Source organism: Bos mutus, chromosome 2 (assembly GCF_027580195.1).
Source record: "Bos mutus isolate GX-2022 chromosome 2, NWIPB_WYAK_1.1, whole genome shotgun sequence".
In the NCBI taxonomy this organism is placed as follows: Eukaryota; Metazoa; Chordata; class Mammalia; order Artiodactyla; family Bovidae; genus Bos; species Bos mutus.
The window spans coordinates 45,419,615-45,445,931 of NC_091618.1; the positions used below are offsets into that span (position 1 = coordinate 45,419,615).

At 42.9% G+C, this 26,317-nt stretch overlaps 1 protein-coding gene across 1 annotated transcript in view; it reads right to left on the reverse strand.

Annotated features, from left to right (window-relative positions):
• Positions 1 to 493: 493 nt before the first annotated feature.
• CDK15 (cyclin dependent kinase 15) overlaps positions 494 to 26,317 on the reverse strand; it is a 95,594-nt gene continuing 69,770 nt past the window's right edge. The window contains exons 11-14 of the mRNA XM_005904249.2: positions 20,819 to 20,867; positions 16,798 to 16,937; positions 5,580 to 5,721; positions 494 to 2,804 (exon numbers count right to left, since the gene is read on the reverse strand). Coding sequence (XP_005904311.1) covers positions 5,612 to 5,721; positions 16,798 to 16,937; positions 20,819 to 20,867 — 299 coding nt within the window. The 3' untranslated portion in view covers positions 494 to 2,804; positions 5,580 to 5,611. The remainder of the gene's footprint in view (positions 2,805 to 5,579; positions 5,722 to 16,797; positions 16,938 to 20,818; positions 20,868 to 26,317) is intronic.

The window sequence follows — 26,317 nt, forward strand, 5'->3', positions numbered from 1 at the left end:
GAAAATCCCATGGACAGAGGAGCCTGGTGGGTTACAGTCCATGCAGTCACAAAGAATCAGACACAACTGAGTTCACAAACACACAAACATACTATTAATTCATATTATACTTTAAATATAAATATCCACTAAGCCAATATCCACCATCCAATATCCACTAAGTCACAACTTTATTTAACTTGTTGACATTTTAAACCTAAAGTTTAAAAATTAAACCATGAAATTTGGTAGAAATGTATTGGCTTGCTGTTCATCAGGTTTTTTTATTTTATTAAAAAAAATTTTTTTTTAATACTTTTCAGAGCAACTTTAGGCTCGGAGGAATATTCAACAGAAGTTACAGATTTCCTGTATACACCCTGCCCCCACACATGCACAGCCTCCCCCATTATCAACATCCCCCACAGAATGCTACATATGTCACACTGTATGAACCTACACACTCATCATTGTCATCTAAAGTCCGTTTCAATTAGATTCAGTCTTGGTGATAGTCTATGGGTTTGGACAAATTTATAACGAATGACATGTATCCACCATTATGGTGTCATATGTAGTTACCCGGTCCTAAAAATCCTCTGTGCTCTGCCTATTCATCACTCCCTTCCTCCTAACCCCGGGCAACCACCAATCTTTTTCCTGTCTCTATAGTTTTGCCTTTTTCAGATTGTCATTTGTACTCATGTACGATGTAGCCTTTTCAGATTGGCTTCTTTCACTTAGTAATATTCATTTAAGCTTCTTCCATGTCTTTTCATGACTTGACAGCTCCATTTCTTTTTCCTGTTGAATAATACTCTATTTTTTGAATGTACCACAGTCTGTTTTATTCATATGTTGTGACTGAACAGCATATGGCCTTAAAGGCCATATAGAGGTCTTTGGTTTCTAGGCTACTACATTTCCTGAGTAGATGATCCTCAACCGGAACAACATCTTGGTTGTTTCGAAGGTTTGGTGATTAGGAATAAAGCTGCTATAAACATCTGTGTGCAGGTTTTTTGTGGACATAATTTTTCAACTGCTTTGGGTAAATAGCAAGGAGCATGATTGCTGGATCTTAGAGAGTGTTTCTTAGTTTTGTAAGAAACTGCTAAACAGCCTTTTAAAGTGGCCTCTACCATTTTGCATTCCCACCAATAATTAGAGTTCCTGTTGCTCCACACAGCATTGGTGCTGTCAGTGTTCTGGAATTTGATCATTCTAAACCCAGGACGAATGTGTAGTGTACACATCAGCTTTTGGCAATATCTCAGTCTTTTGAATCATGATCCAATGCTAAACATCAGCTGCTTCTTCGAGAGTTGTGTGTTCTACAGATTTGATAGATACATGATGACTGGAAGGATCATAGACCTTGGAGACAGCCAGGCCTAAGATCTGTACCTTAACTCTGGTGTGCTACTATGGAGGAGTTAGTTAACTTCTCTGAGCCTCAGTTTCCTTCTTCTGTAAAATGGAAGTAATAAATGAATGGCCACAGTACTTACTTTAATGAGTTGTATGAATAAATTGCATGCCCTCTCTGATTTTATTCAAGTGATTAATAAAAACATTTGACCAGAATAGAACTCAGGGCTGAACCTCATACCACACCACTGCCAGCCTTTCTCCAGCAAGGCCACTGTTCTTTGAGCACACACACCCCATCATCCAGCCCACACAGTTCCCTCTTTCAGGTATATCTGAACAGGCTTTGCCAAATGCCTCACTAAAATTGAATACTCAGTAAGGAAGATTTCTCTGGACTATCTGTATATAGTTTCATCTCAGACTTTGAGTACATAGGTACTATTTTTAAATTCTCTCTTAATTAGTTCCGCCTTGTTCTTCTAAAGGCCATATAGAAGTCTTTGGTTTCTAGGCTACTACATTTCCTGGGTAGATGATCCTCAGATGAAGTAATTTGAGTTTCCCAGCTTCTTTCAGAAGGACCCATTGTAGAAAATGAAACACGTGTTAGCTGAGACAGATCTCTCATTTTATTTGAGGCTTATGGGTGTGCACACATGCATGTGTGTCTGATGATGCAATAGGACTTGAATTACTACTTTGGAACTCTTGGCCTTTATTCGGTATCTCTGCCATCAAATCAGAGCTGAGATTCCTCATCACTTTTGCTATCATCACAGACAATAGAGTTCAGCAGAAGAGGACAGCCTGAAATTTAATTCTAACCAGCATCTCAATCCAAACTCCTACTGAAGTCTGGCTGGGATGGAGTGGTAATGTGTTTTGATAATCCAGTTAGCAAAGGAAGAGGCGCCCCCTAGGAAATCATAACAAAGAGTCTTCAGCAAGTACTTTTGTTGACAACTTTATCCAAGAAACCACCTTCCCTGGAGGCTTTTTTAAACTTTAGCCTAATCCTCTCCTTGGCCACAGAAGTCCTTTTGTTGGGGAAAATTGTAAGTGAACACAGGAGTGACAGGCCTCTGTTAAGCCTGAGCTCTGTCTCCAAAGTCTTTCAATTGTTGTCCCCATCTGTCCTGTGCTCCTTCTGGCCCAGGGATCTCTCTATCAAATAATGAAATGGATGAAATTATCCAGAAGTTCTCTTCTCAGATGATTTCTGTCTATGTCTCATTTTTGAGCCAATCCCTGTTAAATTCTAGGCAAATGACAATAGCGATAACTGTTCACTGCTTTTTCTTCAAGTATTATGCGCTGTTGCCTAGGACGTTGTATTTAAAATGTTCCACATCACAGGTGATGGCATAAAACCCTTGGTCCAGTGTGGAGTTAGATTTGTAGCTTCTTAGTAAGCTGAAGCAAATTAAAACTGAAGCAACAGTAAAATAGCCCTGGAAGTGAATGAAGAATAAAAAAATGAAAATCATGAGTAACATCTTACAGATTGAGTGGGGAAATTCTGTGCAATATTGTTGCAAAGTTATTGATGGAATTACATAGATATTGACAGAAAGCTTGATAACAGATATGAACAGAGGTAGCATCTTACCCTGGTAATAAGAACTAAGAAAGCTTTCCCTGAGAAAGCTTTAAAAATAATCAAAATTTATCTCCAAATGTACAAACTATAGTTACACCTCACCACACCCTAACTGTTCAAAACGCACAAAGCTTTGAAACTATTTGTAAAGTGCTTGGCACATGTTATGTTCCCAGCAGAGTTTAGTCCCATTTCTCTATTGTAGATGTTAGTGTACATTTTCTCCATACCTGAAACTGACATTTTGAGGATCTTTTCAGAGTCTTAATTTTCAGGCATTGCTGCTAGTTATAAGTCCTAATATCCCAATTTACATTTTGAATCTCCTGAAAAGTGAATATTTTAACATAAATTTAATTTAGTGGAAAAGATTTACAGGCCCCAAGTGTCCATGTGATAACCACTTTTAGTCCCTCACTCTGGCACTTCCAGATTTTGATCATCCCAAGCCATTTATTAAACAGTTTAATTGCTCCAGCCTTTCCTTATTGTGGTTCATCTCCTACGGGTTTATCTCCTTGCATTAGTACCAGAGGCCTAGGGACATCAGATTACTCCAATGCATACTCAGCCTGCCTTCTCCCTTCTTCAATTGCTAGCACAGGCATCACATTTGTCATGCTGCTTTTAATTGATTTTCTATTGTGACCAATTTACACCTACAGGTAACAATTCTTTGACTGTAGTTCAGAGAGGCGGGTAATCTCCCTACCTTCTGGTTGCTTAGTAAAACAGAATAACAACTCAATAGAAATAATTATTAATTCTTATGCAGTACTACCATCCAAGACCATTTCCATCAATGTCTTTGATAATTTTATCAAGGGCAAATCTTTCATGCTATAGAATGTAGCTAAAGTACATCCTACTTTCATAACTAGTGGGTTTAAAAATGGCATAATTACATAGTAAAATCTCTGCTCTAGAAATATTTTACTATCAAAATACCATATTATTATTGTATTGCCCATTGTAATTCCAGTTGTATATTGTCAAAATATAAACTTCAGAATTATACCTGAGGAAGAACTATAATTCTAAACTTCCCTGATCTCCCCAAATTTCTAAACACAATGATCTTAGAAAATCCGAAAGGCAGACATTCTTGATGTGTATATGTCTTTAACAGAGAAACTGGCAAAGAACTGAATCCTGCTATGTGAATGACGATGGGGCGAGGGTGCTGCAGGAAGCATGCCAGTCATTGCCATCTAGACCCCAAAAGTTCTGTCGGGAAGCATGACAAGCTGTAGTTGCCTGAGGTATGATCAAACCTTAGGCTTGTTTGTGGTCTGGGATATAGCCAGAGTCACCTACAGGGATGGCTGGCTCTGTGCATGGGTCTCACCTTGACTCCTCTGTCTGGATATAGCCAGAGTCACCTACAGGGATGGCTGGCTCTGTGCATGGGTCTCACCTTGACTCCTCTGTCTGGATTACTGTCCCCTCTACTCACTGTGGAAGTGCTCTTATGAGATCTACGAATGTCTGGACTGTGGTGGATTTAGGAGTTGTCCCTCCTGGCTTCCTGTGCCTGCCAGCAGAACTCTAGGGTATGGAAGCTTTGGGAAAAACCTCGACAGCACCCTTCTCCCTCAGGATTGCCTTGGAAGCCTGGGCTGCCCTAGGCTGATGGAGGAGACTCCTGAGAGCAGCTGAGTCTGTGACATTTGTGGATGGCTCCTGTCTCCCAGGACCATGAGGTCCTGGTGGTTCCCAGAGCGCACCCTGGAGAGGACACTCTGTAACCAGTGGTGCAAAAGCCTGTAGTGGTGATGACTGGGTTTTCACAATCCTCCAAAACCACCTCCTAGGTGGGGCTAGACTCTGAATCAGGTCTTCTCTGGCACTTGGGGGCAAGCCAGGTGGTAATTTGCACTGCTATGGTGACCAACCATCCTGGTTTATCCAGGACTGTGTCAATTTTAGCACTGAACATCCCACATCCTGGGGCACCCCTTGGTCTCGAGCAAATGGGGAAAGCTGGTCACCCTGACATCTGATTTTTGTCTTGTCAGCTGACAGTGAGAATTACATAGTTCAGGGAACTTAACATGCCAATGGCCCTGGAGGAGGAAATGGCAACCCACTCCAGTATTCTTGCCTGGAGACTCTCATGGACAGAGGAGCCTGGTGGGCTACAGTCCATAGGGTCGCAAAGAGTGGGATACGACTGAGTGACTTCACTTTCACTTTTCACTTTCACGCATTGGAGAAGGAAATGGCAACCCACTCCAGTGTTCTTGCCTGGAGAATCCCAGGGACAGAGGAGCCTGGTGGGCTGCCGTCTATGGGGTCACATAGAGTCGGACACGACTGAAGCGACTTAGCAGCAGCAGCAGCAGCAACATGCCAATGGAGTCCTGTATTCCGGTGCACCAACTCAAGGCCTTACAATGACATGTACGGGTCATCTTAGGAGTCTTGTCCCTCCCCTAGGAGGGGGAGCTGATGCACGCTGATGCCACCTCCTCTCACAGCCTGTGGAGCTTAGGCCTCTGTGCCCAGAGTGAGAATGAAGAGCCAGGCACAGGACAGAGATCTCTGAACCCAGGAACCAGGTCTTCACTGGAGAGTGAATAACTTTCAGTTCCATCCTAGGCCCCACACTGTTGGAACCACTTACCTGGAAGATCTTGGTAATCTCACCCTTTCTTTTTACCAGCATTTGCTAAACCCAGCTGGGTGGTGACCTTTCCCGTAGGAGGCCAAAAGGTCACACATTTCTGGCTTCAGCCTCACTCCTGAAACTGTAAACAATGATTCCTCTGTAGGGAACAAAAGAGAAAAGCACCAACGTATTATTTCCTGGGAATCTTTCACGGTGTGTTTTTTTATGTCTGTTGTAATATTTGTCACCCAAAGAGATGTCAAAATGTGAGCCGGATTTATCCACCAATAACTTATACTGACTCACGGATAACTCACTTTACTGAATAGCTGTTAAGGGCCTTCTGTTCGATTCAATTCATTTCAATGCATATTTACCAAATGAACACTTGGGTAAGGCACTAGGCTTGGTGTTGAAGGTGGTAAAACTAGGAGTGGAACTGGGAGGCACACACACACTAACAACAAGGGCCAAAATCAAGCCAAGGAGTCCCAGCGACAACAGGCAGTGAGCCTGGTGCTAGGTCAGATACATTTTGGAAAGTTTCAAATTTCTGTTACATTAGATTGCTTTGGCAATCTATTTAAGTAGACTCTAAACTGCAACTTTTGTAAATTAAAAAATGGGGAGGGGGGCAGAATATATGTATATTATATATTTGGTTAGCTCAGAATGCTGGCAGTTTGCATTTTTATAAATGAGTTAAATGGGTAATATTTGTTTGTTTGTTAAGTGGATATTATTCCTGGGTGCTTATTATGCTAAAGATATGGGCCAAGTTCCCTAAAAGTTAACATTTTAAGGGGCTCACCTGCAAAATGGGGATAATAAAACTTCTGGGCAGATTGCTATAAGTTTAAAGAACATAATACATGCCAAACATCTTTGGTTGTTCTGATACTATATATGTGTGTGTGTGTGTGTGTGTATGCTAAGTCACTTCAGTCATGTCCAACTCTTTGTGACCCTAAGTAATGCAGCCCACCAGGGTCCTCCATCCACGGGATTCTCCAAACATGAATACTGGAGTGGGTTGCCATGCCCTCCCCCAGGGAGTCTTCCTAACCCAGGGATTGAACCCATGTCTCCTGCGTCTTTCTGCATTGGCAGGTGGGTTCTTTACCACTAGGCCCACTTGGGAAGCCCATTTATGTATATAATTAATTAAGTTAAATTCCCTTATTATAGTTTTTATTGGGGTTTCCAGAGTAGTGAAATAAGATACACATGCTATACCTTGCTGCTTGTGGCATCTTAGCTCCCTGACCAGGGATGAAACCTGGGCTCCTGCAGTGGAAGCATGGAGTCTTAATCACTGGGCCACCGAGTAAGTCCCACACCATGTATTCTTAATAACTAGTAGCCACTGTTATTAACTAGTTATTAACTAGTTAACTAGCCACTGTTATTAGCTAGTAGCATCAGCACAGATACCATCTGAGAAAAATATCCAGGGACAACAGCCACAGTGTCACGAAAGCACGTCGATAAAACCTGCTCAGGACATCTTTCTACCTGGGCATCACTTTTTCAAGGCTCACAAGCTGCACAAAGCGGTTGCTCTAAATACTGCACAATTTCACAAAAAGAGAAGCTCCAGCTTTGGTGCACCACAAGCATAAAATGCATCAATATTGTTTGCTCGAAGCTCCTCACACCAAAAGGGGAGAAATAAACTTGCAATGCCTGCTCTGCCTTGGCTGCCTGGGGTAAACCCTGACTCCTTGGGTTTGGAATTACATATTTGCCAGACTGGAAAGGGGAGGCATCAAGTCTTGTTGATATGCATAATGTATTTTCCCAGGCACATTATAATGTGCAATTTTGTATTCTACTTTCTTTTTCGCTCCTGTTGTAGCATAAACAGTTCAAATAAGCAGTGCATATTAAACTTTACAGATAACTCTCAAATAGGCTCAAGTCCAAACCATTTTGGGAGCTTCCCTCAGGGAGATACATCCTCTTGCCTTGGGGACAGTGACATGAAAAATGTCCCTCAAAAGCAACAGTTCCTCAGCGGCAATGAGGGAGATGGGGGAGAGAGAGCAGAAAAAGGGGGAGGAGAGGGAGAGAGAGGGAGAAAGAGGAAGAGAGAGACAGACAGGGAGGGAGAGAGAGGCAGAGAGAGAGAGAGGGAGGGAGAGAGAGAAAGAGAAAGAGAGGGAGGGAGGAGACGGGAAGGAGGATGGGGGTGGGGGGGACACGTGCAGCAGAACAGTGCTGGGAAAGCAACCAGTTAATCAAAGGGATTCCAATTTGGCCATGGACTGCCCGACTCTCCTTCCCAACTCATAGAAAAAGAAAAAGAAAACAAGAGGGAAGAAAAAAAGAAGGAAAAAAGCAGCCGAGTGGTTTTCCTGTAGCAATCTCACAAATGCAAAACCTTCCATTCGCTGACTGCTCATTAGCTTACTGAATCTGACAGCATAATTATCGAAGCTGCTTTGCACTTAGAATAAATAAATACAAAAGTGAGTGTTTAAAAATTTTTTGAGAAGGGAAATTCAGTCATCCAGACAGTACGACAAGTTTATTTAAAACTTTTAGATTCTTATGTATTTAGATCATTTCGGAATGAGATAATGCCATAGTTGTCTTTCAGTCTAATTGAGTTCTAAGCTCCTGGCTGTTGGCTGTCACCGCTTTCAAACTTTGCTTTAACTTTCCTTCCTTTAGAAATCTGATCCTGGTGTCTCCATTTACTCTTCCTGGGCTGATAACCTGGTGGAGTCTCAGTGCACTGGAGTGCAGAGAGTGACTTAATGGGATTGAGGGGCTAAATAACCTTTCACAGGAAACAAGATAATCAAATCTCTTCTACTAGCCTGTAATGGCTGAAAGAGAAAGCACAAGTAGAAAAGAAAGCTTGGAAATTAAACCATCATTTCTAAATGTCTTGTAATTTCCCTTGTCACGTGGTTTTTGCGCTGCTCTTACACATCATCAATCCATCAGCTGGAGTTGCTTAGTGCATTTAATTATTCAGAGTGCACACAGCCTCCGTGACTGCGCGGTAATTTTAGCTCATGTGTATGTATATAGGCTTCATATCTTCAAAGCCCAAAGGATCACACAGTACTTTAAATTGAAGTTGCTAACTAACACGGAGTGCACTTAAAACTCTGACTAGGGGCACAGCACATATGCATTTCCGATTAAAGCAGATGATCTTTCCTTTTAAAATTAATTAGTGCCTATTTATCTTTTCCTCTCCCTCCCTCCTCTCATTCTCCCAGGACCACATTTACATTGAACTCTTGAATTCAGTGAGTTAAAAGCTGTATAAAATAAACATTCTGTTAATCTGGGGTACAGGAAACTAATGTTAACCCATTGTGCAGACTGAGAAACTGAGATTTATGAAGGCCAATAATACATGTGATGCTGGAGGAGAAAAGAAGAAAACTTAGGTTCTTTAGCTCTCAATTCAGAGCTTGAACTCCCTGTACCATTTGTCTTACCTCATTCCTTTAAACACTAAAGGCAATATAACATCCACATGAAAGAAAACTGAAAAAAGGAAAAAATTACCCACCATTCCCTTTAACTAGAAGAGCATTTTTATTTTTGTACTCTACATTCCAGTTTTGTTGATATGCATAATACATTTTCACTGGTGCATTATAATATGCAATTTTGTATCCCACTTTCTTTTAGCATAAACATTTCCATACTACTCTACACTCCTGCGAATTACCATTTTAAATGGTTACATAGTACTGTATGCTGAGTCAATATAATAATATCTATCCAACCAGTTCTTCTGTTGAATATTTAGTTTCTTTATTTAAAAAAAAATTATAGACAACACTGCAATGAACATTTTTATGCATCTAAGGTTTTTTTTTTCCCCTGTTCAATTGTTTCTTTGGATGATTTCCAGGAACCTAAGTATAAGGTTGAATGTTATTTTTATGGCTCCTGGTAGGTATGGCAAAATGCTTTGCAAAGGTTGCCCCAACTAAAACCACCGCCTGCAGAGAATCATCGTACTACAACCTTCCCAGCACAGGGAGTCATTAAGTTGAAGGGAAAAATAACTACTTTAACAGTTATTTGTATTTATTTAATCACTAGTTCGACTGCCTATTTATCCCACGTGTTAGTGTGCTCTTTTCATTTCCTTTGTGTAATTTGCTGTTTTATATGTTTGCCCAATTTTCTGTTGGATTTGATTCCTGATATTTTTCTGACAAAACTGAATAAGTAATGCTGCTGCCAAGTCGCTTCAGTTGTGTCCGACTCTGTGTGACCCCATAGATGGCAGCCCACCAGGCTCCGCCGTCCCTGGGATTTTCCAGGCAAGAACACTGGAGTGGGTTGCCATTTCCTTCTCCAATGCATGAAAGTGAAAAGTGAAAGTGAAGTCGCTCAGTCGTGTCTGACTCTTAGCGACCCCATGGACTGCAGCGTACCAGGCTCCTCCATCCATGGGATTTTCCAGGCAAGAGTACTGGAGTGGGTTGCCATTTCCTTCTCCGAATAAGTAATAGTAAGGAAAAAATAATAACCACCACTGATTAAGAAATCTTAAAACCCAAGGGTGACTGTGTTATTCTCCACCACCACCCCACGCAAAAAAACCCCAACAAAACAAAACCCTAACAAAGACAAGATGACATTAAAGATTAAGGAAGAGATCAGGGGTTTGAGTCTTTATTAAAGATAAGATTGAGTCCTCTTAGTTGTGAGATATTAAATATGTTACCTGGGGGCATGTGACATCTTCCCTAGGATGAGGAGTGGAAGAGAGTGGCTTGGGAGGCTGACCTACAGTCAAATCTTGCCTCTCCCACTTACTAGCTGTGTAACTTTAAGTAATTGGACCCAATTTTTTAATATGTAATATTAGGAAAACAGCTCCATCCTTGCCAGTTACTATCTGAATGAGAATTTATGTAAAACACATAGACGTCCAAGAAATAGCAGACACTATTCTTCTTCTATGGGTGTTAGGGACTCATCCATATAATGAAGATATGGAACAGTGAGCCCCAAGATCCTTTTCTTGTCAAAAGGTCTCTGACTCCTTCCTGAAGCATTTATCTTTATTTGGAGATTCAGTTCATGATGCTAACAGATGTAACCAACTTAAGAGCTTGGTAGAGCTGAGGAACTTGGTTAAGTCAGATTTTTCCTACCAAGGCAACTCTACACAACACATAAGCCAAATCACAACCCAACAACTTGTATTCTAGTGTATTAAAATGGGCTGGGGACAACACTGAGCATGGAAGGTGGAGAAGTGTGTTATAGAGGATAACTTGCTTTTTAAGTACTGATTAGTGGAGGATTTAAAAAGTAGACAGAGTCAGTTCAGTTCAGTTGCTCAGTCATGTCTGACTCTTTGCAACCCCATGAATCGCAGCACACCAGGCCTCCCTGTCTGTCACCAACTCCTGGAGTTCACTCAAACTCATGTCCATCGAGTCGGTGATGCCATCCAGCCATCTCATCCTCTGTCGTCCCCTTCTCCTCCTGCCCCCAATCCCTCCCAGCATCAGAGTCTTTTCCAAAGGGTGTAGACAGAGTAGTCTGAGTTAAATTACAAACTCCTAGAAACAGAATAGGATTGAGAGACTTGGCTTGGAATCTCCCTTCCCCACCAAATCCAGCCTCTAAACCCTGACCTGTGGAATGACAAAATATTCTGGTTAAACTTTGACTAGACTAGACAATAAAAACAATAAACAGAGTAAGATTTGATATCATTAGCACACAAACAGTTAAACTAAGCTTTTCTAGTACATGTTAAAGAATGTTTAAATTGAATGTCATTGCAAGAAGGCATACAGTGACAAAGAGTAAAACTTAGGATGGAATATGAGTCAGGATTGCACTATTTTAACAAAGAAGACACCTGTGGATGACATTAGATGGCATTCAGAGGAGGATGACTTTCCTCTCCCTGGATATCCTTCCTCCCCATCATCTTTCAGGGCTTCCCTGATCCTCAGTTGGTAAAGAATCTGCCTGTAATACAGGGGATCCCAGTTTGATTCCTGGGTTGGGAAGATCCCCTGGAGAAAGGATAGGCTACCCACTCCAGTATTCTGGCCTAGAGAATTCCATGGACTGTATAGTCCACAAGGTCACAAAGAGTTGGACACAACTGAGTGACTTTCACTTTATCATCTTTCAAGACCTCACCAACCCATCCTGGGCCTCTACAGCTGGAGTTTAATCTTGCCTCCTTTGAACTCCCAGAGCACTTCACACTTGGTCTATGGCTGTTTATCTTCTTGTCTCATTTCCTTAAGGACTGTAAGCTCTTTGAGGACAGAGTCTAAGACTAATTCATTTTTGTGTCCTTCAATCTCCTATCTAATCTTCAAGTGCTTAGTCGCTCAGTCTTGTATGACTCTTTGCAACTGCATGGACTGTAACCTGCCAGGCTCCTCTGTCCATGGGATTTTTCAGACAAGAATACTAGAGTGGGTTGCCATTTCCTTCTCCAGGGGATCTTCTCGACTCAAGGATTGAACCCGAGTCTCTTACATGTCTTGTATTAGCAGGTGGATTCTTTACCACCGAGCCACCAGTGAAGCCCCTCATATCTAATAGACCCTCAGCAAATCTTCCGTGAATGAAATAATGAATGAATGAAAATGAAAATAATCTTCCATGAATGAAAATAATTCTCCCACTCTGTTAGAAATCTGAGCCTATGGTGGGTTCATAGTCTCGAGATAAGCAGAATAGTTGGAATAGGTTCAGAATAGAATAATGAAACAAAATAATTAAAAGGTAAAAGAAACAGAATCTATATTGGGGGTTTGTGTATGTGGAGAGAGAGGTCAAGGGAACCCAGCTTTATAATATGATATTGAGGAACCTTCAAATATATTAAGGAGATATTATTAAAAGAAGGCTGGAAGTTCTTTTATTGGAGCAAAACAAAAAATTTCTCAGATTTTAAGGGGGCAAAATGAATAAGGCCTGCTGATGAATTACCAGAGTATAGATAGTAGAGTGATGTGATGAAGTGTTAGTTTCTCAGTCGAGTCCGACTCTTTGAGACCCCATGGACTGTAGTCTGCCAGGCTCCTCTGTCCATGGAATTCTCGAGGCAAGAATACTGGAGTGGGTTGCCATTTCCTTCTCCAGGGTAGAGGTCAATGCCATGCCTACAGGTACCAAAGTATGTGATGACAAAAAGGACTCTGGTAAATTGTTTTTGCAAAATTACTTGTGAAACAATTGCAAACTTTTAAGTTTTAATTTTTTTTAAGATGCTGAAACCTGTTTTAAAGGAGAAGGGGGATTTAGTCCAGGAAGGAATGGGAGAGGCTCAAGCCTGGGATTTGGAAAGCAAAATGGGACCAACCCACAGAAAGAGACAGCCTTTGATGTTCTGACGATCAAGGACCATGGCTTAAGCACCAGACTCTTAAATCACGTGGCATTTACTGCCCGAGATAAAAAAAAAAAAAAAAAAAAACTTTTCTGGATCAGTGTCTGTGGTTCCAAATGGCTCCGTTCCAAAATTAGTTTTAACTTTCCAAGGGTAACATTTGGAAGCCTGGCAAGAACTGAGTGGAGCCAGTTTCTAGAAGGGGCAGCTTAATGATTTTCTACTCCCCTCACTTTCAAATCGTTAAGCAGCGTTCTTTTCCCAGAGCCCAAGTTCATGCTGAGGGCAAAGGGAATTAAACGAAGAAGCTGAACCTGCAGCTAAGATTAGAGAGTTGCCAAGGGCCTAATTTTAGGTCCTAGCTGCCCCAGCTGACGTCCTGCACTGCTGGCTCAGCTGTGAGGACCACAAGTGTGGCCATAAGCCGATGGCTGTGTGGGTACAACGTCTCCCCGGCCATCTGCAAAAGCAATTAGCTTGCTGTTGGGTGTGTTTTGAGAGAGACTACCAATAATTTCTCCTTCCACAAATGTTTCTTCAGGTGTTCAAGAGTCAATAAGGGAGGATGTCAGTGCTTGGCAGAAATTTCCACATGCTTGCCATTCTAGTAATCACGCTTTTCCACTTAAGATTGCTCTCCGAAGGAGAACTAAGCCTAGAATTCCTGGATTTTGTGACAAGTGACTCCTTCCCCTTCGATTTCTTCTGGCCATAAGCTTACTGCCACAGCCTCGGGACAGTGGTATCTGGGACCTCTCAGCTTCATGGAAACACACATGGATGGATAGGAACAGCCCTGGCGTTTGGGGGGTGGATTCGTGTGCCATGCTTTTGCTGGGATGTAGGCTGTCCTTCCACTCTTCTCACAGTTCCCAGACTCAGGCTTCATGCTTAAATCGTCAGAGGGCAGACAATAAGAGCTGGCATCTCCCAGATCAAAGGGGAAACAGAATATATTTTAAAGTGACAACTTTGTTATCCTGCAACCGGAATAAAGCCAGAATAATAAAATGATACAAATATAACCCACTAAGTGATTCCATACTGCCACCAGAGAGCAAAATTTCTTGCATAATTATGGCAGGGAAACTCTCTTTACAAAGCACTCACAAGAGTATATCTGACTTTTGCACAGTCCTTACGCCTGGAACAGCCTGCCCCTGGGATGGAGACTCTGGGTCCTTGAGGGTTGGGAACTGAGAGGACCCTTTGGTGCACCCTATCTGCAAAGGAGGCTCTTAATAAAGGCTCATTGCCATGAACAATGAAAACGTAGACTGGCACTGCCAGGCCAAGAGAGGGCACCCTTAGAAGACATGGTGACGTCATGTCACACGTGGTGGTGGCCACTGTTCTCAAGGTGCCCAAACTGGCTTCAGTGCTGCTCTCTCTTCCTCTGTTTTTCTTTCCAGTTTCTCTGGTAGTTAGTTGTGCTTTCCCCACCTTCTTGTCCACGTCCTATCTGTCAATCTGTATCTAAACCTGTTTCTGCACACTGCACCCCCACAAGCACGCGCGCGCGCACACACACACACACACACACACACACACACACACACACACACAATCTGCCCCCCTTCCCCTGTCTCTTGGCGCTGGCCCTTTCATCTTCTCCCTTGGGGATTCGAGATGTCGCTGCAGGAAGTGCTTGTCGGCCGAGGCAGCAGCAGCAGAGCCCTGTGGCTTTGACAAACCTCATTTAATTGGGAGGAAGCCAGGAGAATTTGAAAGAACTGAAACATCCACGAAACTCCTTTTATCAGGCATAATTTAAACTCTGCATGGAAAAACCCCTATATGTATAAAGAAAAGTCAACTTCCCTCCTGCTGTGAGCACTCCTCATCTCCCCCCTTAGCGCAGGCAGGCTCCTGCAAGATTCCATCTTTTCATTTTTCTAAAAGTGTCAAAGTAGATTTGGGCTCTGTGGCTGGGTGAACAGAGAAGGAATACAGATGGGTCCCTCTCCTGTGCCCGTGTATGCACACACAGGCACACACACGTACAATGGAGCCCCTCTGTTGGTGGCTTTGCTTCAGATGACCAGGAAGAATCAAAACCCGAGTTTCTAACAAACACATCCCGTTTGCACAGTGATTGTTTCCTGCTAATTACTCTAAAGGAAAAGCTGGTACCCAGAAAACTCTGAAGGTCCTCATTAGTTCTCAGGACCTAGAATAATAAATCCTGGAGGAGGATTTATTTATATTTATTTATTTATATATGTCTCTCATGGGAGATATGTTGTTAAGTGGAGAGAAGGGGTGTGAATGTGTGTGTGCACACCCCCAGCGTGTATATTTGCATGAAGTGGGAGTTAGAAAAGTCCCAATCTCAAGAGGAGAAGGCTAAGAAGGGGGGATCTTGGGGCTCAGACTGGGAAGAGGGTATTGAGATGGGAGTGGGGGGTGGGGATAAAGCTTGGGAGGAGGTACCAAGAAGGGAGTAAGAATTGTTAAGTCGCCTGGAATGTCTCTTAGTCTACCCATTTGCCAAGCCGTGTCCCTCCCCTCCTTCCAAATTCCTCTCTGGAGTCACCTCCAGTCTCATCTGTCTTACCGGAGTTATTCTACAGCGGTTCCTCCGAGGACTGCCTTCAGTGCACACATATTCTCTGAACATCTGTAGCTGATTATGCACAGACTTTAGCTGTTTAGATATGATTTGTGCTAATATGTGTACGAGGGTGTCCTGTTTCCTCTTCCTCACCCTCTTTTCCTCCCACTTCATAGGCTCCTTGAGGTCAGGGACAAGCCTCCTTTTTCGCTCAAATGTTATAGCACTTAATATGTTCTCGACACTTAATGGCAACTTAATAAATACTGATGACCGATTTTTCTTACAGGGTTAAGTATGACATTAACCCTGGTTGTATGATTATGGTTATTTTTGGAGATTCTAAATGACTCACTTTAATAATAAAATACCTTGAGAAACCCCAAATTAAAAGCTTTGGACAGATGCAAAATCACATCCCAGATACTGTGGAGCTGTGCCTGCAAATCCTGGAGACATCAGTCAGACCCTGCATCTGAGCCTCTTGGACAGTAGTTCCTGACCACACCCCATCCCAGTTCCCTCCTCTCAGTCAGAGCCCCTACAACCTTCCTTAGCTTTCTTTTCTCTGGCTCAGGACTTCTAAAAACTGTTTTCACTTGATTGGTGGGTGTTTTGAAAGCAATCCCACCTAAGGAGGGTCCCAGGCAAACAGCCAGGGCCGTGGTTGCAGTACCCACAACCTCCGCACAGCCCTTCCTTGCCACATTCTGAGAAACATGAGGAGCGCTCCAGCCACATGACCCCTCAGCAGTTTTCAGATTTGGAGGATGACTTCAGGCCCAGGCAGCAAGGCTGATTTCAGAGTAACTTGTGCTTTCCGTGTGCATCCAGCCTGGGAGGATGCTCCCCGCTCCCCATGCCCCACCCGCACTTCCTTGGGCAGCATCAGATTTCCAATCAAGACAGGCCCAGCTCTCCTCTCCTGATGTATCCATGTCACCTATCATCTTACTCAACGGAAAGAGCAAAGGGGGTTGTTAGAAACTTTGGTTTGGCTTCTCCTGGCAGATGCTAGCGAAAGCAAACTCAAAGGCAACTTTCATCTCTTCTACTTTCTAGGTGTGTGTATAGGGGAAATGTTTGGATGGTTACAAGGAGGCCTGTGTCACCTCAACTCTCAACTTTTGAGTTTTAGAAAACCACAAACAAAACTTGGGCAAGACTTTGTCCCATCTTGCTTTTCCCAGCTCTAAGCATGTTTCTGGTTGCAAATTCTATGATTCTCCAGTGCTTCAAGAAAACAGACACCAAGACTTATGTGCGTCCATGTATACCCCACCCCCCGCCACCACACACATACACACACACACTCCTTCACTCACCATCTGGAAGCTGGTGCAGCTGAGCCGGCAGGACACTGAAATAATTGTGAACCAGCGCTTCCTGGGCTGAGACACGGTCTCTCGGAAAGCCCTTCAGCATTTGGGAGGCCAGATCTTCCGCTTCGGGAGCCCTGCCTAGCCTGGAAAAGTGAGAAAGACACAGAATTTCTCCAGAGGCCTCATTTCTGAAAAGTCAAGGGGGAAAGAAGAATAGTAAAGAAAAGAAGGTGGCTAGAAAAATTTCAGATAGATAGAGTTTTCCTGGGACTAGTAAAGTTGATAGCAATGGAAAAATAACCCCCACACTGAAACTGTTACCTGTCCTGTGACTAAGATGAAGGCAAAACTTCAGCATTCCATCATTCAGGCCCCAGCCCACCCCCTCCACGATGGCTCTGGGTACCCTGTATACATAAAAGACCTGAAAATTGTAATTATAGAAACAGAAATATATAATTAAGGATTCTTTCTTTGAGGGATACAGCAGCCCCTTGCAAGCAGAAAAGCCCAGTTGGAAATAGGCTCCAACGGTGGTGAGCACAGAATTCTGGAATGGGAGGAAGGAGAGAAGAGATCCTGGAAGGTGAAACTTGAGTGGGAAAAAAGGCTTGTTTACAGCATTTTTGAAGCTCAGCTCCCAGGGCTTTCTCTAAGAAGCTCTATTGGTTTCCCCTGAGATAGAGCATAAGCAAGAAAGATAATTAAATACCCAAATTACAGTAAGGACAAGTCCTCAAGTTGACCTTATGCTGAATTATAAATTTGGAGTAGAGCAAATCCATTAGTTGAGCAACTACTATGTAGGTGGTTGGATCTGGGAGATACAGGAATGCTCTCTTCTGGCAGCTTAATCCAGTAGAGGAATCAGACACTAATTAAATGGTCATACAGATGCATAAACACAACTGTGAAGAAGGTCCAGATACTTGACTTAGGAGGGGGTCAGGGAAGACTCTCCTGAGGAAGCAGCATTTGGGCTGAGAACTGAGGATTTGGGGCAGGGGAGGGGCAAGTGTTGCAGACCCCCAGCGTGAGACGGAGAAAAGTGATTTTAAAGAAAGAAAGAAAGAAAGGCCAGCTGGTGGGCCTGGGATAAAGAGAAGACGGGCTTGCTATGAAGCCATGGAGAGTGGCAGGGGCTGACCCTGCAAGCCCGGTGGGTCTTCATGCTTCCTATTTACTTACAAAGTCTGAAAGTCTTTGCTAATCTAGTGCCAATCATTCAAGTACACCCATCTCTAGAGGCCACAGACAGGTTTACAAGTGGAAAGCACAAGACAGAAAACTGCTGATTCTGAGAGGCAGTTAGCTGCAGAACTAATGCCTGACTTTCAGAACTAAGTTGCATTGCCATGCAACTCCTCAAATAAACAAAAACAGATGGGCTTTCTTAATGCTGAATGTACACACCAACCTGAAGTCATCAACAGTTACCCTTTCCTCCCCAGGTACCATGATGCAGCGATGCTGGAAGCCCTGACCCTGACTTGGAATTTGCCTAATTTTTGCATAAGATTTGCATAAAAACTCAGGTATTTGATTCCCATGACATAAAGCTGTTTCTGCAACCAGAGAACTTTACTCTCAAACTCAAGAGTAATTGCTTCACAGACTTAAGGCAGAGAAGAAATTTTCAAACCCCCAGTCCTTGCAAAGTTCCAGGCCAGTTAGGAGAGAAGGGAACCAGAGGTGGAGGCTGGTTTAAGAGATTGTAACCCAAAGGGCTGGCGGATATTTTCTCCATCACGGGTGCCCTGCCCAGGCACAGGTTTTCAGGTCAATGAAATAGGAGTCTGGAGTGGGTAAGCGGGTACAAATCAGTAGGACTCAGTATCAGTCTCAAAGGAGAATCAGGGGAAATCTTCTGAAAAAATTTTTAGCCAGTCCATTTTCACTATAGGATGGTGGAGTTGGATATGTGCTTAAACCAGGACATCCGTCCTAATGTTAGTTCCCTTTCCATGACAAAACCCTTCTCAAAGCCAAGAGTTTTCTCATGTGATAATCTAGGCCAGTGCTGTCTAACAAAACTTCCGGTGATGATGAACTAAGTAGCTTCAGTCATGTCCAGCTCTTTGTGACTCCATGGACTGTAGCTTGCCAGGCTCCTCTGTCCATGGGATTCTCTAGGCAAGAATACTGGAGTGGGTTGCCATCCTTCTCCAGGGGATCTTCCTGACTCAGAGACCGAACCCACGTCTCTTGTGTCTCCTGCATTGGCAGTCAAGTTCTCCTATTGCCAGTGCCACCTGCTCCATGATGATGGAAATAGTCTATTTTTGCCCCATCTCATATGGTAACCACTACTCACATGTACCTAGTGAGCCCTTCAAATGTGGCTAGTGCAACTGAGCAACTCATTTTGTTTTTTTGAATTGAAGTACAACTGATTTACAATTGCACTTGTTTCAGGTGTATAGCATTGTGATTCAGTTTGGGGGGTTTTCTTTTGAAGATTTTACTCCATTCTAGTTTATTACAGGATATTGGATATAATTTCTCATGCTATACAATCAATCTGTAGAGTAACTCAATTTTTTATCTAATTTTAAATAATTTAAATTGAAATAGTCACATGTGGTTAGTGGTTATGGTATGAGATAGCACATCTCTAGACATTACTCCTTACTTTGAGAATCTGAGCAAAGACAGTCTGAGCTAAGGCAGCTGGGCTAAGGCAGAGGTGTTGCGTATGTTCAGAAAAGCCAGAGGGATATTGGGCCAATCCAAGTCCCACTCAGCCTGGAAGGAAGGGCTGGTAGGGTAACTGCGGGGGGCTTGCAGCGATGTTCCTGCCATGTGATGGTTCCAAGAGCAGCAGCATAGAGTAGTAAGATGGTGTGCAGGTTTGGAGCTACCATTATTTTGGAAGCCAGTGGTGAAATGGAAGAAAGCCACAGGACAGCACTAAAGTCCAGATTTCCCTAGCTAGGGGTTGGGGAGCCTGACTATGCTAGCAAGAGAAAGTTTGCGCTTCTTGGATGAAATGATAAACAGCAGTTCCCTGGAACCTGTCTCCAAACAGGAGAGTTTCAGGTGATATAGCGTGTTTGAAAATAAGAGTGGAGCGCGGGGATACCCTGGGGAGAATCGTCCCTCCCAAAAAAAGATCCTTTGCTAGTCCACAGTTCTGTGTTCCGACCTATTTTACTCTTTGTGCTCTGATATTCACTCTCTATGAGGCTTTTTTAAAGCACATGAACAGTAACTATGAAAAAAAAAAATCAAACAAACTTTGGCTGGGTTAAACCCTACCACATTTTCAGGGAAGAACAGCGTTCAAACGTTCAGTTGGGATGTCTTTCCCTTCTCCCCACCTGCGAGAGTGTGTTTTTCTTTGACATTTGAGCTCCTTTCCCCTGTCTCTGATGTTTTCCTCACTGCCCTTTTTGCCTCCTCACTGAAGCAAAAAGAACAGAGCCTTGGCTAATTACTCTCAGATCAAATAATACTGGTTATTGTAATTGGTCATTGTCCGAAAACACTGAGTTCTTCTTAGCCCTGAGGTTGCCTGGCACAGCTTAGTTAGCTAACTATTCCGGGAATGTCTCTATTATCTGTTTTACTTTGCAAAAGAAACTAGGGATTTGTTGAAAGCTGGTAATAAAAGTCTGCCCTGGTCTGAGCTGAGACTGCGTAGAGAGGGCCTGGGAAAGCATGACCTCCATGAATCACGTTGCCCCCCTCTTCCAATAGCCACTCAATGATGTTATTTGGTTTCTCTGTGTCGAAGAATAATAAACCCACGAGGTTTTCTTACAGGCCAACACTCCCTCGTTCTCAGGGCCTCGGGCGTGGTTGAGGGGCACAAAACAATTTTAATGACCAAACTCACTGAAAGTAAAATGGTTCATAGAGAAAAACTAACAGACTCACAGGTGGCTGCCTCTTCAAGAGGCATCTTCATGGGGTTTGGGCCCCCAGATCAAGGTGCTCAGGGGCTGAGTGTTCAGTGGACTGAGGCTGAGTGAAATGTCCCTTCAGCCCTGCTGAAAGGTAAGCTTTCCAAGGTGGTTCTTACCTGTTGAAGACATTCTGAAGGCTCTGAGGCTTAGGCAGCGGGAACCATTCTGAAAAACATACATGGACATGTTAAAAGACAAAAACAATCCTAAAATCCTGTTGCCAAAAATACTATTAAAATTCTAAACGCTCCTCTTGGCTTTGGGTAAGACAGAATCCAGTCATCAGATGGGCAAACTAAATGACATTAAAGGCTTGTCTCCCTCTGAAATTTTATGATTCTGTGGATGGTCACTATTCTGGGTTGAATTGTGTCCTTCTCCCAAATTCATATGCCAAAGTCCTAGCCCCAAATACCTCAGAATTGGGCTTTATTTTGACATAGGATTGTTATAGATATAATTAATTAAGATGAGGTCATTAGAGTGGGCTTTAATTCAATATGACCGGGGTCCAAATAAAAAGGGAAGCTTTGGATACAGACATGGACATGTATGGAGGAAGACAAAGACAATATGAAGAGACAGAAGGAGACAGCTATTTACAAGCCAAGAAGAGAGGCCTGAACAAATCCTTTTGTCAGAGCCTCGAAGGAATCCTGACAACACCTCAGCTTCATATCTAGCCTCCAGAGTGTGAGACAATACATTTCCATGGCTTAAGCCACTCAGTTTGTGGCACTTCGTTATGGCATTCCTAGCAAACTAAACTAATACAGTCACAATACTCGACATCTGGTGTGTGAACACGTGTGAGTGCTGGGAGAACACACAGGTAATCGTGAGAAACTTCCCCACTCTTACCAAGCTTATAATTCATTTGAGAAAACAAAAGTGCTCCCCTCCAAGAAAATTCATGTGACAAGTGAGGCGGCAAAGTCTCAAAGACTCAAAAACGGTAAAAAGGAATGGGACTAATTTTATATGTCACGTACAGTATACTTCACGCACAGAAGTGAATCCTGGCTTGAATAATCCAACATGGATGATAATAAGATTTTTAATTTTCATTGGAGCACTCCTTACTACATTTACATGTGGACGCATGGTTTTCTTTTTTTTTTTTATATTGACACTGTTTAATCCAAAATGAAATCTGTAAAAGGAGATGATTTTGTATTCATTCAAGAAATACTATTAAATGCTTACTCTGTGTAAAGTGATAAAAGGGGCTGCAATGACACAAGCTGGGGCTGCTTCAATCCTATTTCTGACTCCAAATTGAGAAAAGAGTATTTCAACTCTCATCCACAATTATATCTTTGCTTTATACTTTCCTTGGGTCTGAAATGTAATCATTTTGGTTTTAAAAGTTTTCTTCTTCCAACTCTTATAGGATTGGGATACACCAAGACTGTTTATTCAAAAAAGAATCTAATGTAGCGGGCAAAAAATGGTTTTGATAATACCAACCTATTGGTGTCTGTAAGTGTACAGAAAAGAACCCAGGAAGACCACTCACCTGATTGTGATAATGGTTATGGGGGCTTACCCTATTCACTTCTACGCTTATTTTCTTACATTTATTTTCAAACAAAAATTACATATTACTGTGTAACTTCAAAAGGAAGTTCAATTAAAGATGGACTTTATGGTGTTAAGAGTTGGGGAGTGAAAGGCATGATCAAAGAACATGATTTAAGCTGAGTTTTCAAGATCAGATACAATCAAATGTGAGCCACTTGGGAGACTGAGCTTGACCTCTGTGCACTGCCATGTGTGAAACAGATCACTAGTGGGAAGCTGCAGTATAGCACAGGAACTCGGCTCAGTGCTCTGTGCTGACCTAGAGGGGTGGAGTGGGGGGCTGGGGCTAGGAGGGAGGTCCAAAATGGAGATCTATGCATACAAATAGCTGATTCAGTTCATTGTACAGTGGAGACTTAACACAACATTATAAAGCAAGGATACCTTCCCCACTCAAAGAAAAGTGAGCCACTGTGCTGTCATTTTACAGTCCCAGGTGGGCACTAAGGGAAGTCCTTGTCTAAACTGGTTATTTACTTTCTCTCGGGTGATTGTGCCCAAATTCAAATAACCAGTAAAGATCAGAATACCTGGCATTCATTCAGAACGTTCATTTCCAAACCACTTTCTGCTGCCTATTGATAGTTTTCCCTGGCCAAACAAAATTAAAATATGTCCTCACCAGTCATATCTCAATTTCCAATCAGTGTAGTGAAATCCAGTTCAAAGCTTTCCCATGTTGTATTTATCCCTTAGATGAGCCCTAGATGCTGGGGGTTTGGGTATTTAGTTTTTTAATACAGTTGCTGGCTTTAGTATTCTTGTTGAGCATGGGTTTGAAACTGCTGCTTCAGGTTCATGGAGACCTTAAGCAAGACATTTTCACTATGGCCAGCCTGTTTCTGTACCTCAAGTTGGAAGTCATAGTCACCTCACAAGGACAAAGTGATTTGTTGAATTTATGGATATATTAAGATAATGAATGGAATGTGCTGGCCTCAGCATTAAACAAAATAAATCCTCTTGGCTTTTCCTTCTTTCTCTTCCTTTGAAAAGCGATGGGAAATGTAAACTGTATGTAGTTGGGACTCTGACTTGTGTTTTGAATCCACACTAATGCCACAAGATCAAACCAGTCAATTCTAAAGGAGATCGACCCTGAATATTTGTTGGAAGGACTGAGGCTAAAGCTGAAGTTCTAATAATTTGGCCACCTGAGGTGAAGAAGAGCCGACTCATTGGGAAAGACCCTGATGCTGGAAACGACTGAGGGCAGAAAGAGAGGGGGACGACAGAGGATGAGATGGTTGGATAGATCATCGACTCAATGGACATGATTTGAGCAAACTCCGGGAGATGGTGAAGGACAGGAAGCCTGGCCTGCTGCAGTCCATGAGGTTGCAAAGAGTTGGACACAACTTGGTGACTGAGCAACAACACGCCACTTAACCAGCTGTGTGACTTGAGGGTGTTGCTCACTGGGTCTCAGTTTTCCCATCTGCAGAAAGGAGACAATTAGAGCTCCTACTGCACGGGGTTATTGTGAGAATTAGAACAGTGAGTGTAGTATAAGTATTTCCTTACCCTTTGCTGCTTTTCTTTCTGCCTCTTTCTCTCATGTGGCATATCACATCTTTCTCTTTCCTCCCAGGTATCTCTGCCTTATTGTTCTCCTTGGAAACCCATAACTTGCTGTTTCAGTCTACTGAAATTCTAATGTGTTCCGAGCTTGAGTTCTTACAAGCCTGGCTTAATTTCTGAGTCTTTGGTGTGGGCCGGAGGTGTGTGCCTTAGCTTTGTGGTGTAGCAACATGAACACAGCCTGGGCTCACACATCTCCTTTCTGCCACTTCTGAGCTCTGGGGTTTGGGGGAAATTACTCCACCTCTACAGTTAAGTGACTCAGAAGTTTCTCATCTGTAAAGTTGGAACCCTTTTCCAGTTGCCTGGGAGGATAAGACAAGATTAAGCACTTGGCCTGTAGTAGGTGCTCAATCAACATCAGTCTTATTTCTTTTACTTTTTCTCCTTGGTTCTACCTTTCATTTTGAAGAGACACCTAGTCTCACACAGTGGTCCTCAAGCCAAGCAGCACACTAGCATCACCTGGGAGAGTTTTTAACCAAAAGGAAGCCTCAGCTTCACCCCACAGAGCCTGTGTCAATGAGCCTGGGGAGGCCCACATCGGTCCATTATTGTGTTATGATGATATTTAATGGGGTATTCCCAGGTGGCGCTAGTGATAAGAACCCACCTGCAATGTGGGAGACATAAGAGACACAGGTTCAATTCCTGGGTTGGAAAGATTCCTTGGAGGAGGGCATGGCAACCCATTCCAGTACTCTTGCCTGGAGAATCCCATGGACAGAGGAGCCTGGTGGTCTACAGTGCATGGGGTCACAAAATGTTGGACACAACTGAAGTGACTTAGCACACACAAATGCACAATGTTTAATGACCTCCAGATGTTTATAGAGTAGCACTAAATGAAGGAGAGGACACTGGTCTAGTAAGGAGGGCAGGGTGGACCACTCACCAGCAACTCCCACACACTTCTCTGAGGCCCATTTCCTTACGTGGGCTTGTGAAAATTCAACTAATCAATGGACATAAAAATTACCGAACATCATGTCTGATGCCTACTTCACATGTTTTTCAAGGATGTGAAAAAGGAAGCATTATGAGAGAAAAATCAGCCCCTAAAAAGTAGAGGATGACTTGTAGGAGTGGCCCCAGGAGGCCATGACACAACATTGAACTTAAAGTTCTGTGTCTTGTGTAGACTGGGCTTGACTCTCTCCCCACATCTCTTCTGTAGCTACGTGAGCCCATAAAGAGGGGCTGAGGCGTCCAGGGTCAGCCAGGTTGCTGTTATAAAGGCAAGCCCTGTGCCTGTCTGTGGCCAGCCCTCCACACTTATGCAGATAATTTGCTGCTGAGTGACCTTGCCTTGCCCCCATTGATTTTTCCCAGTAGTTAAACTGCAAGCGATCAATGAGAGAGTGATCCGCAAACAGTCATTTTCAGTTCAGTTCAGTCGCTCAGTCATGTCCGACTCTGCGACCCCATGAACCGCAGCATGCCAGGCCTCCCTGTCCATCACCAACTCCCGGAGTTTACCCAAGCTCATGTCCATTGAGTTGGTGATGTTATCAAACCATCTCATCCTCTGTCATCCCCTTCTTCTCCTGCCCTCAATCTTTTCCAGCATCAGGGTCTTTTCCAATGAGTCAGCTCTTCACATTAGGTGGCCAAATTATTGGAGTTTCAGCTTCAACATCAATCCTTCCAATGAACACCTGGACTGATTTCCTTTAGGATGGACTGGTTAGATCTCTTTGCAGTCCAAGGGACTCTCAAGAGTCTTCTCCAACACCACCGCTCAAAAGCATCAATTCTTTGGCACTCAGCTTTCTTTATAGTCCAACTCTCATATCCGTACATGACTACTGGAAAACAGTCATTTTATCCAATGCCATTTCAAGACAAGTCTGTTTCTCTGGTTTCAATAACCTCTCAAATCATAGATCTGTAGGTAGCTTATTATCCTTTTCCTTCCAAAGATGATGGTAAATCATTAGACCATATTCTTCTCCATCTCCCTGGTGACTCAGAGGTAAAGCCTCTACCTACAATGTGGGAGACCCAGGTTTGATCCCTGGGTCACGAAGATCCCCTGGAGAAGGAAATGGCAACCCACTCTAGTACTCTTGCTTGGAAAATTCCATGGGCTACAATCCATGGGGTCACAAAGAGTCGGACACGGCTGAATGACTTCACTTTCACTTTTCTTTCCTCCATCTCCTCCTTCTGCAGTTCTCTTTAAAGGAGTTCTCCTTTGAGTTCAATTGGAATTTGAGGCAGGAGGAGCAAAGTACATTGCAAGAGGCAAGTTTGAAAGTTGAATATTTTCTTTAAGAAGATAAACAAAATTGACAAACCACTAGCCAGACTCATCAAGAAAAAAAGGGAGAAAAATCAAATCAACAAAATTAGAAATTAAAAAGAAGAGGTTACAACAGACAATGCAGAAATACAAATGATCATAGGAGAATATTATGAGCAACCATATGCTAATAAAATAGACAACC